Source organism: Phoca vitulina, unplaced genomic scaffold, assembly GCF_004348235.1.
Source record: "Phoca vitulina isolate PV1807 unplaced genomic scaffold, GSC_HSeal_1.0 scaffold44, whole genome shotgun sequence".
Taxonomy (NCBI): domain Eukaryota; kingdom Metazoa; phylum Chordata; class Mammalia; order Carnivora; family Phocidae; genus Phoca; species Phoca vitulina.
The window spans coordinates 9,465,943-9,479,665 of record NW_022589747.1 but is presented as its reverse complement, the minus strand read 5'-3'; the positions used below and the strand labels follow the sequence as shown (position 1 = coordinate 9,479,665).

General features: G+C 39.6%; 1 protein-coding gene across 2 annotated transcripts in view; it reads left to right on the top strand.

Moving 5' to 3' along the window:
- The window catches only part of BLVRA (biliverdin reductase A), a 60,697-nt gene that overhangs the window by 18,977 nt on the left and 27,997 nt on the right, over positions 1–13,723 (top strand). Inside the window, exons 3-5 of one of the 2 annotated variants that reach the window (XM_032430544.1) lie at positions 5,112–5,233; positions 7,063–7,182; positions 8,316–8,413. In XM_032430544.1, coding sequence (XP_032286435.1) covers positions 5,112–5,233; positions 7,063–7,182; positions 8,316–8,413 — 340 coding nt within the window. The remainder of the gene's footprint in view (positions 1–5,111; positions 5,234–7,062; positions 7,183–8,315; positions 8,414–13,723) is intronic. The other variant, XM_032430545.1, reaches the window with a different exon arrangement.

Below are 13,723 nucleotides of genomic sequence, written 5' to 3'. Positions count from 1 at the left end.
TAAAATTAGACCATTTATATTTTTTGAAAATCTCAGCAAGATATGAATAGAAGGAAATATTCACATCCTGATAAAGGGTAGCTACAAAAAAAAATCTACAGCTAACATCATTTTTCATGTTAAAGACCCAATGTTTTCCCCCTAAGATTAGAAAGTGAGCAAGAAAGTCTCCTCTCACTAATCTAATGGAAGACCTACCCAGTGCAGTAAGGCAAGAAAATGAATAAAGCAGTGCAGATTGAGAAGGAAGAAGTGAAACCATCTCTATTTATGTCTGACTTACGGTCTATGTAGAAAATCTGACAGAATCTACAAAAAAAGCTGCTAAAAGTGATTAGTTCAAGTTTACAAGATTCAAATCAATATACAAAAATTAATTATTTGCAATAAACAATTTAGAAGTGGAAACTAAAAACCAAATACTATTTACAATAGCACTAAAAGTCATGAAATACTTAGGTGTAAATTTAACAAAACGAGATTCATACACTGAAAATGATAGAATGAAAGAAATCAAAGAAGACCTAAATATATGAGGATATATACAATGTTCATGAATTTGAAGATTCACTATTCCAAGATGTTTGTTTTTTACCAAACTAATCTGTAGATTCAGTGTAATCCCATTCAGAATCCTGGCAGATGTTTTCTTTTTGGTAGAAATGGACAAGTTGATTCAAAATTTTTATGTAAGGGCAGGAGAACTAAAATTTTGGAAAAGAAAAAAAAAGTTGGAAGGTTGACAGTAACTGGTTTTAAAACTTACTATAAAACTACAACAATCGAGACAATACCACAAAGGTGCAAAGGCATTTCAATGAAAAAAAATACTTTTTCTCAATAAATTTTTGTTGGAACAATTGGATATCATCTACAAAGAGGGGAAAAAAAACTCTTCATGGCTTTCAGCGGAGATGGCACATGAGCCGGGTGTGAAGTCTGGGTGTATTTACATACAGGCCTGGCACATCTCTGTCTCATTGTAGGCAGTTGAACGAGCCTGTGGAATACACATTCGAGAGGCTGCCTCTCTACCTAAAAAATTTTTTAAAAGAACCTTGATTCATACCTTACACCATATACAAAAACTAATTCAAATCAGAACATAAAGTAACTAAAACTATAAACCTTAAACTATAAAACTGCTGAAAGAAAGCATAGGGAAAAGTCTTTGTGTCCTTGTGTTAGCCAGAAGAATGATACATTAAAATTTTTTTGATAAGTTGGACTTCATCCAAATTAAGAACTTTAGCTCCTCAAATGACATTCTTAAGAAAATGAAAAGACATGCTACAGACTAGAAGCTGTTTGCAAATTACAAAGTTGACAAATGAATTCAATATCAAAAATACATAAAAACCCTAAAAACTCAATAATAAGAAAACAGACGACCCAATAGAAGGTCACAAAAGATTTGAATAGACACTTCATCAGTGTAGATGTACAGATGGCAAATAAGCACATGAAACAATCCTCAACATCACTAGTCATTATGGAAATGTAAGTAGAAACCACAGATACCACAACATACCAACTATAATGGCTGAAATGAAAAGGAGGAGAGAAATCTGATGGTACCAGACGTTGGTGAGAATGTAGAACTCCGACCTTGGTGGTGGGAATGCAAAATAGTACATATGGTCATTCCAGGGTTCCCGTTGGTAAACAGTTTGGCAGTTTCTCGTAAAGTTAAATCTACGCTTAAGATATAACCCAGCAAACATAACATATGACTTAATGTTAAGTCTCAAACATATGACTTAACATATGACCCCAGCGACTCTTACACCCAGGTATTTACCCAAGTTAAGAACTATGTTTACACAAATACTAGTCAATGACTGACTATAGCAGCTTTATTCATAATAGAATGAATTATGAATTCATTCAAACTGGGAGCATCACAAATGTTCTTCACTTGCCAAATGGATAAACATACCAGTATATTCATACAGTGGACCACTGCTACTCAGTAATAAAAAGAAAGAAATTACTGATACATGTAACAACATAGATAAAAAATTAATTATGCTAAGTTGAAGCCAGACTCAAAAGACTACATATTGTATGACTTCATTTATATGACTTTCTGGAAAAGGCAAAACTATTGAGACAGTGAGCAAACAATGGTTGCCTGGAGTGGGAGTAGGGTTTGACTACAAAGGAGCATAGGTAATTTTGGAGGAGGGTGATAGAACTGTTTTATATCTTGATTTATCGTAGTAATATGACTGTACGTTGGTCAAAATTCATAGAAATGTACACCAAAATGGGTGAATTTTATTAAATGCAAAGAATAACCAATAGCATCAGAAAGGGCTTCATAAGATGCCCAGGTCTCGAAAGCTTTGAAGGTGTACAGGTGGGCAGTGGGGAGGAGCTCAAGGGACACAGGATTTGCAAAGGCTTAAAGTTAGCAAACATACAAAGTTTTACATACTTTCCAGTTGTTTGGAAAGTCAGAAGTCTAAAGGTACACCGTGGGAGAGGTGACCAGAAGAAGTAGACAGAGCCAAGTTTGGAAGGCCTCAATGTTTGGTAAAGAAGTCTTTGGTAAAGATTTGCCTACTTACTTATTTATTAAATATTTATTTTGTTTATTTTATAGACAAAAGTGGTTTTAAAATATTTAAAAGATGAGTGTTGTATAAAGAAGAAAAGTTTTAAGATAAGAGAGAGATGGGAGATACCAGACAGCTTTATGGGTTTTTTGTTTGTTTGTTTGTTTTAATGTAGTCAACTAAAATGGTTGTTTTTATTTTAATATTCTGGCCTTCCTGCTTGCTTGTTTTTAAATTGCCTTTTTTTAAAATTTAAATTCAATTAATTAACATAGTGTATTATTAGTTTCAGAGGTAGAGGTCAGTGATTCATCAGCCTTATATAACACCCAGTGCTCATTACATCCCATGCCTTCTTTAATGTCCATCACCCAGTTACCCCAAGACTTTCATATTTAATTCATATGTTGACTTGTTTGCTCTCTCCTTTCTTTAAAATCTCTGTTAAGAGCAGGGTCTGTCCACAATACATCCCTGGAGCCTGACACTTTTCGAAGTAAACCATACATGCAAGGGCCCTGAGGTGCAAATGACTATGACGTACTAAAAGAGCAGGAAGAAGGCCAGTATGACAAGAGGGAGAGGGCTGGGAGATGAGCTAAGAGAGATAGGCAGGGCCAGATTACGAAGGCCTTTGTAGACCACAGCAAGTGGTTTGGGTTTAATTCTGAGTATAATAGGTGGCCTCCAGAGAGTTGTAAGCTGAGAGGCAGGTGGGGAGGGGCAGATAATTATCTGATCATATTTAGTCTAAAGATCATTCTTCCTGCTGTATGAAGAATAGACAGAACAGGAGAAAGAGTAAAGCAGGGGGACCAGTTATAATAAGGTTACTGGAACAGTCCAAGGGATGAGATTGTGACTTGGATTAGGGGGTAGCAATGAAGAATGGACAGAAGTAGATAGAAGGCTTATGGATGGATCTTGGCAATTTGTTGATGAATTGGGTATGGAATGTGGGACAGAGAAAAAAGGCAAGGATAACTCCCAAGTTTAAGGACCTGAGCAACTGAGTGGATGGTGGTGGCATTTACCGAGATGGGAGAGTCTGAGGGAAATATACCTTGGGTGAGGGGCTGGGGTAGAAAATGAAAATTTTTTTATGTTTTTGTTCCATGAACACCAAGGGGCAGAGAGGCTTTTTTTTTTCATCTTAAAGTATTTTTTTAATTGAGATATAGTTGACTTATAATAATATATTAGTTTCAGGATAATAATAATATATTAGTACAGCATAATGATTCAGTATTTTTTTTTTTTTTTTAAGAACTTGGACTTCAGTATTTTTCTCTCTTTAGCTGGTGTCTTAGTTTGGGCTGCTATGATAAAGTACCATAGACCAGATGGCTAATAAAGAACAGAAATTTATTTCTTACCATTCTGGAGGCTAGAAGTCTGAGATCAGGCTCCATGGTCAGGTTCTGGTAAGGGCTCTCTTCCAGATTGCAGACTGCTGACACCTGGGCAGAGAGCAGACAGAGGAAGCAAGGTCTCTTGTGACTCGTCTAAGGGCACTAATCCCATTCATGAGGGCTCCTTCCTCATAGCCTCCTCTAATCCTAGTCATCTCCCAAAGGCCCCATCTCCTAATACCATCAACACTAGTCAGTATATGAATTTTGGGAGGACACAGTCAGTCAATAACAGTTGGGAAAATGAAGGGCTTTAATCAGGGGAGGGACTTAGTTTTTATCTTAAGCAACTGCTCTGGCAGGCAGGCCTGTGGATGATGTGTGGAAAGGATGAGATTAGGAGTCAGACCAGTTGGTGATTTAGGCAAACAAATCCTGGGCCAACCCTAGAGCAGGGGACACAGGAAGGGGCAGAATCGGTGGGAAGTAGTGACAGACAGATAACCCAGGTGGCAGGAAGGGGTGAATCCAAGATGACATTCCCATTTCTACGCTCAGAGACATCCAAGGAGAACTGGGTTTGAGGGGTGTGTCGAGGTAATTTTTATCTGTTTGGATCTATAGCGACTTGATTTTTCACTTTGCACACAGCCGCCAGCAGTACACCCGAATACTGGGTGAGCTTCCCCACTAGGGTGGGAGTGAAGTTGGTTGGAACTCAGAAAGCTGTAGTGGGGAGTCTGAGTACGGTGACAGCTCACGGTTTGCCCTGGGTCCTGTGTGCCAGCATCTCTCTAAGCAGCTGTGGCCCTGAATGAGTCCTGGCTGTATCAGATTGCGTGTCCACTGGAGGAGGATTCAGGGAGTACGGAGATAGGACTTCAGGAGGAAAATCTCTCATCTTTGGAGAGGGGGCGGTGGAAATGGAACGCCAAATGTGAGGAGCCTTCTCTGTGGATGACACAGTCAGAGCTCCTGTAGAAATATGCCTCGGGTGGAGCTGACCTCTCCCTGAGCTCTCATTTCAGGGGGTGTCTTCTTCCACCCTTACGTGCTACGGCTTCTTGTGTGTTCTGGGCTGGCTCCTTTCCTTCCCTGTCTGGACTCCGACGGGTCCTGCTGCTATGTCTTGGTTTTGCTGTTCTGTGCTAGAGGCATTGACTGTCTTTAAATCCTACCGCGGTCCCTTGTGTTTCAGCCTGAGAGGAAGTTCGGAGTGGTGGTGGTTGGCGTTGGCAGAGCTGGTTCTGTGCGGATCCGGGACTTGCGGACTCCACACGCTTCCTCGGCTTTCCTGAACCTGATTGGCTTCGTGTCCAGGTGCCTGGCATTTGTCTTGTGCCTTGTAATTCAGGGCAAGGCCAGTGAGGTGAATTAGGGCTTGGGACATAGAGATTCTCCAGACCCAGGAGAGAGAGAGCCAGCTCTGGGGTCATTCCAGAGAACCGTGCTCAGGGTCAGCCCCACGAGATCTCCAGTTGGGATGGGTCTGGGAGCTGGAGTGCTGGATCTGCAGCTGGGATGTACAGCGAGTCAGCCTCGAGGGGACTGTGAAGACAGAGGCAGGGAAGATGAGAGCAGGGCCTGATGGTTACACAAAAGGGGCACAATGAACACATGGTGGGTCGGCCTAGAAAGAAGGCTATCCGTGTGTGCCAGTTAATCATTATATCAGTTATCATGACAGCCATCCATGCAATGGCCTTGGGCTATGTGACATAGATACCATTATCAACCCCAATTTACAGATAAAGAAAGGGAGCCACAGAGAGGTAGAGAGGTTATGTAATTTGCCTATGGACACACAGCTTAGAAAGTCTAAAAGTCTTAAGACCTGGATTTGAACACAGGTCTATTTGATTCCAAAGCCCATCATCTAAGCCACGTGTATCCTTTTCCCTTTGATAACTTTGAGCCTCACTTTTATCTCCTATAACTTCATTTATCTGCTATAACTCAATCAAAACCAAACTTCCCACCGTGTTTCTTCTTCTCTGACCCACACTCACTCAGCACCTTCCTCCACCACTCACCACTTCCTTACATACACCACTCACCAAACTAACACCGTATAATGTCATTTATGAGTGTTAATTGTGAACAAGATGTTGTAGGCACTGTGTTGGCTGAGGAGAGAAGGTGGGGAGCAACTTAGGCACCTCTCTCTGCTTTTTAGTGTTTTAGAGAAATCAAACAAAGCATGAATAACTATTGTGATGGTCCACACAGACTATCTGGGGCACTAGAGAGACCCAGAAGTGGTAGGAGTCTGCCCTTGGTCAATCTTCTCCCCTCAGTAAGATTCTAAGGGACTTGCACATAAGTGGGAGATCAAAATTATTATTAACCAGCACTGTAACTCCCATTGCACCCCTACCTGAAGCTGGGTTGAACACAGCACTTGGGCTCAAGGCTGAAGTGGGACCTCTCCTTGTCGCTTAAACCCCAGTCTTCTGCTAGCTGGCTGCCATGACTGATATAGTGGTAACTCCTAAACTATTCAAGTCATGTGGGAAGATGGCCAGCTCATACCCCCTGCTTTACTGCACCCCTGCCTGTGTCACACCATTCCCCTTCTCACATACCCTGTTTCTCATGACCTACCTGCTGAGTCCTACCATCTCCCCAAGAAGCCTACTCTGAAACCCTAAATTAGATGTCCCTTGCCTTCATTGAATTACCCACCTGAACCCCCAAACACAACATTTCTCATGTTCATCTTGTATTGATGTTATATATTTACATGTGTGTCTTGCTTCTTCTCTTAGACTGTGAGTGAAGTCTGGTAGTCATAGTGCTTGGCCAGATGCTTGGAGCTGGCTGTGATCAGAGGGACCACTTCTCATGAGATGAAAGGAGATCAGTTGTTTTTGTTTTAGAGATGGAGTGATTCAAAGACTGCCATATCATAGAGGCTGTTCACAGTAGTGTCGGCACTCAATGCTGGGTCTCTTGACTTAAACCCTGAGGCTGTTTTTTCTCACTCTGTGGTGGAAAATGTCCTGGAAGTGGGAGGGAGGGAGGGAATTAGTTTCTTCATTTCCAAAAGCTGGTTATCAGGACATCTTTGGGGGGAGAGGAGAAAGATGGTGCTCATTTATTGGATATGCTGTGTACTTTTGAGGTGCATTTTTGTTATTCTCAAATAGACGAGAGCTTGGGAACATTGAGGAAGTCCAGCAGATTTCTTTGGAAGATGCTCTTTCCAGTCAAGAGGTTGAAGTTGCTTATATCTGCACTGAAAGCTCCAGCCATGAGGACTATATCAGGTGGGTTTCCAATGTAGGTAGTCCTTACCTTGCCCAGTAGTGCAAGCGAATAAAAATGACGGGGCAAGCTGAAATCTCTCAAAGAAATTTTGATAATTGAAGGGAAAAATTACAGTGGAGCCATTACCTTTAAAAAATGTCAAAATGCTCAAAACTCTTACTATTGGTTATAAATGTATAAGAAAATGAAAACTGTGTAAAACTGATATTTACTTAGTACACTGTAATTTAAAACAACATGAGGAATTAAAGAGTGTTCTTTGTAAAAAATGTATTGACAGTAGGTTGACTAGTGCTTGTCTCTTGTCATAATAGGATGTGGGGCCACCATCTTTTCTGTGCTTTGGCAAATTGTCGTAATCCTTTCTAAGTTTGGCTCAGCTGCCAACATTTTATCCTTTGTGCTTTTAACATTTTAAATATCTCTGAGAGTTCCTTTAATATGAACTGTTTTTGCCATGAGATAAGTGAGGAAAGAAGGTAGTGGTGGCATCGAAGAGGGGAGATGACATTGTGGAGCAAGAGAAGTGACAGGTCCCCCTGCCCCACCTTCAGATGCAAAGCCTAGAGCCCTTCAAGCATTTGGTGGGACTGAGCCTGGAAGGAGGAACCCCACGCATGACTAACAAGGCAGTTCCAGCCACTTCCCAACACCCAAGCCTCTGCATATGCTGCCCAAAGTGAAATACCCTCATCTTTCATGTTGCACCTGGAAAACACCTACTCCTATTTCAGATGTTACTGAAATCTTTTCAGACTGCCTCAGGCAGAGCTAGCTGTTCATGGTTTGGTAGGCTTTATTTATGGCTATCATGTGATAATAGGCAGGCAATTTACAGGTTAATGTCTTTTGTTTCTCCTCCAAAGTAGCTGGCAAATAGTACCTAGTTGAATATATGAGTAGGTGAATGGATGAATGTTCAAATTAACACATAACTCAAACGCCTCTTCTAGCATAGGAGAAAGTAACAGGACGTACAATTCATCCTCCTTATCCTCTGGCCCTGATTCGCATCTGCATTCCTTCATGACTCAGAGACTTACATGTATTTATAACAGTCTGTTCTCTGTCATGCAGGGCATTTTAGTGAAGCTTACTTGAAGTGTATTTTCTCTCTCTCTTTTTTCCAAAGGCAGTTCCTTAATGCTGGCAAGCATGTCCTTGTGGAATATCCCATGACACTGTCTTGGGTAGCAGCTCAGGACCTGTGGAAGCTGGCTGAGCAGAAAGGTGACGTATATTGTCGAACACAGACCCTCTTTTAGAGTTTCTGCATGTAAGATGTCTCTGGTACCATCTTTATGCCTTTAAAACTTAACCCTATGTCAGATATGTCCTGTGGGCTCCCAGCTCCCCCAACACTCCCCTGTACCGTAGGCGCACATAATGGGTGTGTGTGGAAGGCCAACAGGGTGGAGGGATGAGTGGGAATTTGCAAACTTTTGTTAGAGACTTTTCTTTTACTCTAATGAAAAATATGAATTAGCTGCGACTTATGCTATCGTCATGATATTATTCCGCTGTTATTCATATGATACTTACATTGCTACTGGAAAAATGTCCAAATCAGAGTCATTGATTGTCTTATCTGTGCACACTTTGTAGTTTGTGTTGTTTCTCAAGAGGAGTATCGTTTATCAAATATTTACTATATGCCAGCAACTTGGGAACTCTACTAAGCACTTTATATGTTATTTTATTTAATTCTCCTAGAAACCCTTGGAAGCTTATGTAAAGGAATGTTACATAATTCCTTATGTAAACAAATCCATGCTTCAGAGAAGTTAAGTAATTTGTGCCAGATCACAAAGCTAGTAACATGATTATGAATTGGGAGGAGATTTGAATTCAATCCTTTCTGGCTCTGAAGTCTACATTGTTCCTTTAAGCCATACTGCCCTCCAGAGACTTTTGTTTTTACAGTACCTCCACAAGTTCCTTTATGGGGGCAATGAGAATTAACTAGAATGTTTAGGGATTTCAGGATCTAGTTAAATAAAGTTTAAATTACAAACTCTTTGTTTCAACATTAGCTATTGAAAATCTTTAATATATAAGCAAAGTATGGTGAACACTTACATGAAAATCACCGAAGAAAGCACCTTGCACTTATCACCAGTGTAGACTGATCAGACTTCATTGGAACTCTTGTAGCACTCTGTAGCACTGAGATGTACTGCTGAAGAACAGAACCCATCTTTCCCCTCTGTAAGCCCCAGCGCTAAACACTGCCTAGAACTGATTAGGCCTTCAGGAGGTGTTGGTTGAATGAGCAGATAGACGATTATTGATGTGAGTGAGAGGAGCTTTGAGGCCATCACCTTTGTGTATTATTTTCTCATGGCACAGATGTCCATGGACAAAGAACAAGATACTAAAGAATACCCCATAGATTTCTTGCTAATTGCAAAGAAAAAAGTGTACTTTTACAACGAAGAACTCTGTTGTTATCATCCTAACCAGAAGATTGCTAATATGGGTCAATCTGATGTCACAAACCATTTGATGTGATATACACAGCGTCAACCATGTAACTGAGATTTACAGGTGATACAGGGATAAAGGAACATATTAAATAACACTGTAAAAAAATCAAGCAAACGAGAATGTGGAACACTCTACAAAATAGCAGGCTGTTTCTTCAGAAGGACAAAGTCTTGCACATAGTGACTTCCTTCCAGAGTAAATACAGAAAGAAGGGGAAAAGAGTACACTTTACACTGGAGAAACCAAACACTACTTCAGCTAGTTGATCAAAATTAACATCAACAGTGGTAAGTCATGATAAGATGTACCTTCAATATAATACGATGAGAATGGCCCATTACCTCTGTAGTTTTCCTCCCCCAAAACATAGCCTCAGTGCAGTCATGAAAATAGCAGCAGAAAAATCCCAGTTGAGGGGTGTTCAACAAAATGCCTGACCAGTACTCTTCAGAACTGTCAAGGTCATTAAAAAACAAAAGAGGTTTAAGAAACTTTCCAACCGGGCTGCCTGGGTGGCTCAGTCGTTAAGTGTCTGCCTTCGGCTCAGGTCATGATCCCGGGGTCCTGGGATCGAGCCCTGCATCGGGCTCCCTGCTCCACGGGAGACCTGCTTCTTCTCCTCCCACTCCCCCTGCTTGTGTTCCCTCTCTCGCTGTGTCTCTCTCTGTCAAATAAAAACAAAATTTAAAAAAAAAAAAAAAAAAAAGAAACTTTCCAACCTAAGAGGAAGCTAAGGAGACATGATGACTAAATGTAATGTGCTATCCTGAAACAGAAAAAGCTCCTTAGGTATAAACTAATGAAATCTGAATAAAATATGGACTTTAGTTAATTTTTTAAAAATGAGAGAAAGATAATAAGGATCAGTGTTATATTAGAGCCTTGGTATTAGCTCCATGAGCAAGCAGAATCTGGGTGGATATGTAGAGATCATAAATGGCTTTAAAAAAGAAAAAAAGTTCTTAGCAATGAAACTGATCTATTGTTCTCTAGGCAAGTATTTATAACTCATATTAGAACATGATAGTTATTATGCATGAGATATTGTGCTTGACAGTAGGAATAACAGAAAGATGACCCTTGCCCTTGAGGGGCCACGTTGCCAGATGTTCACAACTAGCAATATTAATTTCTCCACTGAAAGTGAGTTGAAAATGTAATTATAACATTTACATTGTAGCCCAGAAAGTAATAATTTTATTCAACGCAGCATACCTAAATGCGAGATCATTTTGGATGGCAAAAGTTATGGATAATTTAGGACTAATGTCAGCAAGATTGTGGAATAGGAAGCCCTTGGACCTCATTCCTCCATGGAGACACTGACTTAAGAGCAATATGTAGACCATGTTGCCTTTGTGAGGACTCCAGAAACCATGTAAGTGTTTGCAGTACCCCAGGCATACACAAAGCCAAGAAGAGCTGCATTGAAGCAGGTAAGAAAGTTCATTGCATTAGCTCATCATAGCCCTTTCCCTTCCCTGGCACAGCATGGTATGATCAGGACAAAACTCCCAACTCTTAGCTTCTCCCTTGGGTGAAAAGAGAAAAGTGGAACATGTGTCCAATGTTCTGGTTTTTCAAGGGCTGCTTGAGGGACTGATTTCTACCTCTCCTGACTTAGAGTGCTGAAAGAAATAGTAGTGTACTTTAGATGCAAGGTTGGGGCTGCTAAGAGCAAGGCAAACATTGTGGCTTCTTACGGATCAGAGAGAGTGCAGTATTGCATAAAGACACCAGGGTGAGCAAGAGATTACAGGTTTTTGAGAACAGAGGCAAGCCTCTTTCAGTTGGAAATTACACATATAATCCCAGAGAAGACACATCCCCAGAAAAGATTTGAGAGACCCCTTGAATTGCTAGCCTGGCTGATTGGTGAAGGTCTTTTCCTTGTACAAAGTCAGTCTGTAAAGACTAGAAGAAGTGGCTGTTTTTCCAAATAGTCAGATCTCAACAAATGATCACAGGGCATAAAAAGGAAGAGGGAAATATTGGCCTCTCAAAGGAACAAAATTAATCTCCAGAAACTGATCCTAAAGAAATAGAGATCTATGAATTACTGGACAAAGAATTCAAAATAACTCTAAAAAATGCTCAGTCAGCTAAAAGAGAACACAGACTAGTAAATAAAATCAGGAAAACAGTGTATGAACAAAATGAAAATATATCAACAAAGAGATGTAAACTATAAAAAGGAATAAAAAAAATTCTAGAGATAAAGAATATAATGACTGGATTGAAAAATATGCATGGGTTCAACAGTAAACTTGATCAAGTGGAAGAAAGAATTGGTAAACTTGAAGATGGGTAATTTGAAATTTGAGTCAAAGGAACAAAAAGAAAAAAGAATGAAGAAAAGTGAAGTAAGCTTAGGGACTTATGGTACACCACAAAATAGATCAATATATGCATTATGCAAGTCCCAGAAGGAGAAGTTCAAGAAAGGGTTAGTGAGCTTATTTGAAAAAAATAATGGCTGAAAACTTCCCAAATTTGAAGAAGGAAATGGAATACAAATTCAAGACAATGAACTCCAACTAGGATAATTCCAGAGATCCACACCAAGACCTACATTATAATCACACTGTCAAGATCACAGATAAAGGTAAAATCTTGAAAAAGGCAAGAAAAAAGTGACTTGTCATATATAAAGGAGATCCTATAAGATTATTAGCAGAATTCTCAGCAGAAACCTTATAAGCCAGAGGGAGTGGGATGGTGTATTCAATTTGTTGAAAGGAAAACAACTGCCAACCAATACTATATTCACTAAAACTGTCCTTTAGAAATGAAGGTGAAATTAAAACTTTCTCAGACAAATAATAGCTGAAGGAGTTAGTCACCATTAGACCTACTCAACAAGAAATGCTAAAGGGAGTCTTTTAAACTGAAGCAAAAGTATGTTAAACAGCAACATGAAAGCATACAAAAATAAAAAGCTCTCTGGTAAAGGTAAATATAAAGACAAATACAGAATCCTGTAGTATTTTGTTGGTTCATAAATCATTTTTAATTCTGGTATAAAATTGAAAAAACAGCATAAAAAATAACTATAAATCTATGTTAATGGATAGACAATATAAATAGAAATATAGAAATAGATTATTATAGCTAGATGTTTTATATAATCCCCATAGTGACCACATAAAAATATCTGGAGAAGATACACAAAAGGAAATGAATCAAAACACATCACCACAGAAAAAATTAACAAACTCAGAAGAAGACAGTAAGAGAGGAAAAGGACAAAATACTGTAAGACAACAGCTAACAAAATGGCAGTAGTAAGTTTTTTCCTGTCAGTGATTACTTCAAATGTAAATGGTTAAACTCCCTAATCAGAAGACTGAGATTGGTTCAGTGGATTAAAACAAAAAAAAACAAAAAAAAAAAATAAGGTCCAACTATATACTATCTACGAGAGACCTCAGATCCAAAGACACACATGGCCTAAAAGTGAAAAGATGGAAAAAGATACTCCATGTAAATGGTAATGAAAAGAGCAAAAAGTCATGTTTGTATCAAACAAAATAGGCTTTAAGTCAGAAAGTGTCATAGGAGATGAAGAAAGACATTATATAATGATAGAAGGGTCAGTTCACCTAACATTAGAGCTCCCAAATATATGAAGCAAACATTGTTGAAGGTGCACAATAATAGTAGGAGACTTCAGTACTTCACTTTGAGTAATGGGTAGGAAAACCAGATAAAGATTAATATATGAAACCGAGGACTTGAACAGCACTATAGACCAATTGAACAGACATATACAAAACACATCCAATAATAGCAGAACACACATTCTTCTTTTTTTTTTAAAGATTTATTTATTAGAGAGCGAGAGCGCACACACCAGCAGGGGGAGGGTCAGAGGGAGAAGGAGAGAATCTCAGGCAGACTCCCTGCTGAGCATGGGGCCCAAAGTGGGACTTGATCTCATAACCCTGAGATCATGATATGAGCTGAAATCAAGAGTTGGACTGAGCCACCCAGGCGCCCCTGAACACACATTCTTCTCAAGCACACATAGATCATTCTCCAGAATAGACCATA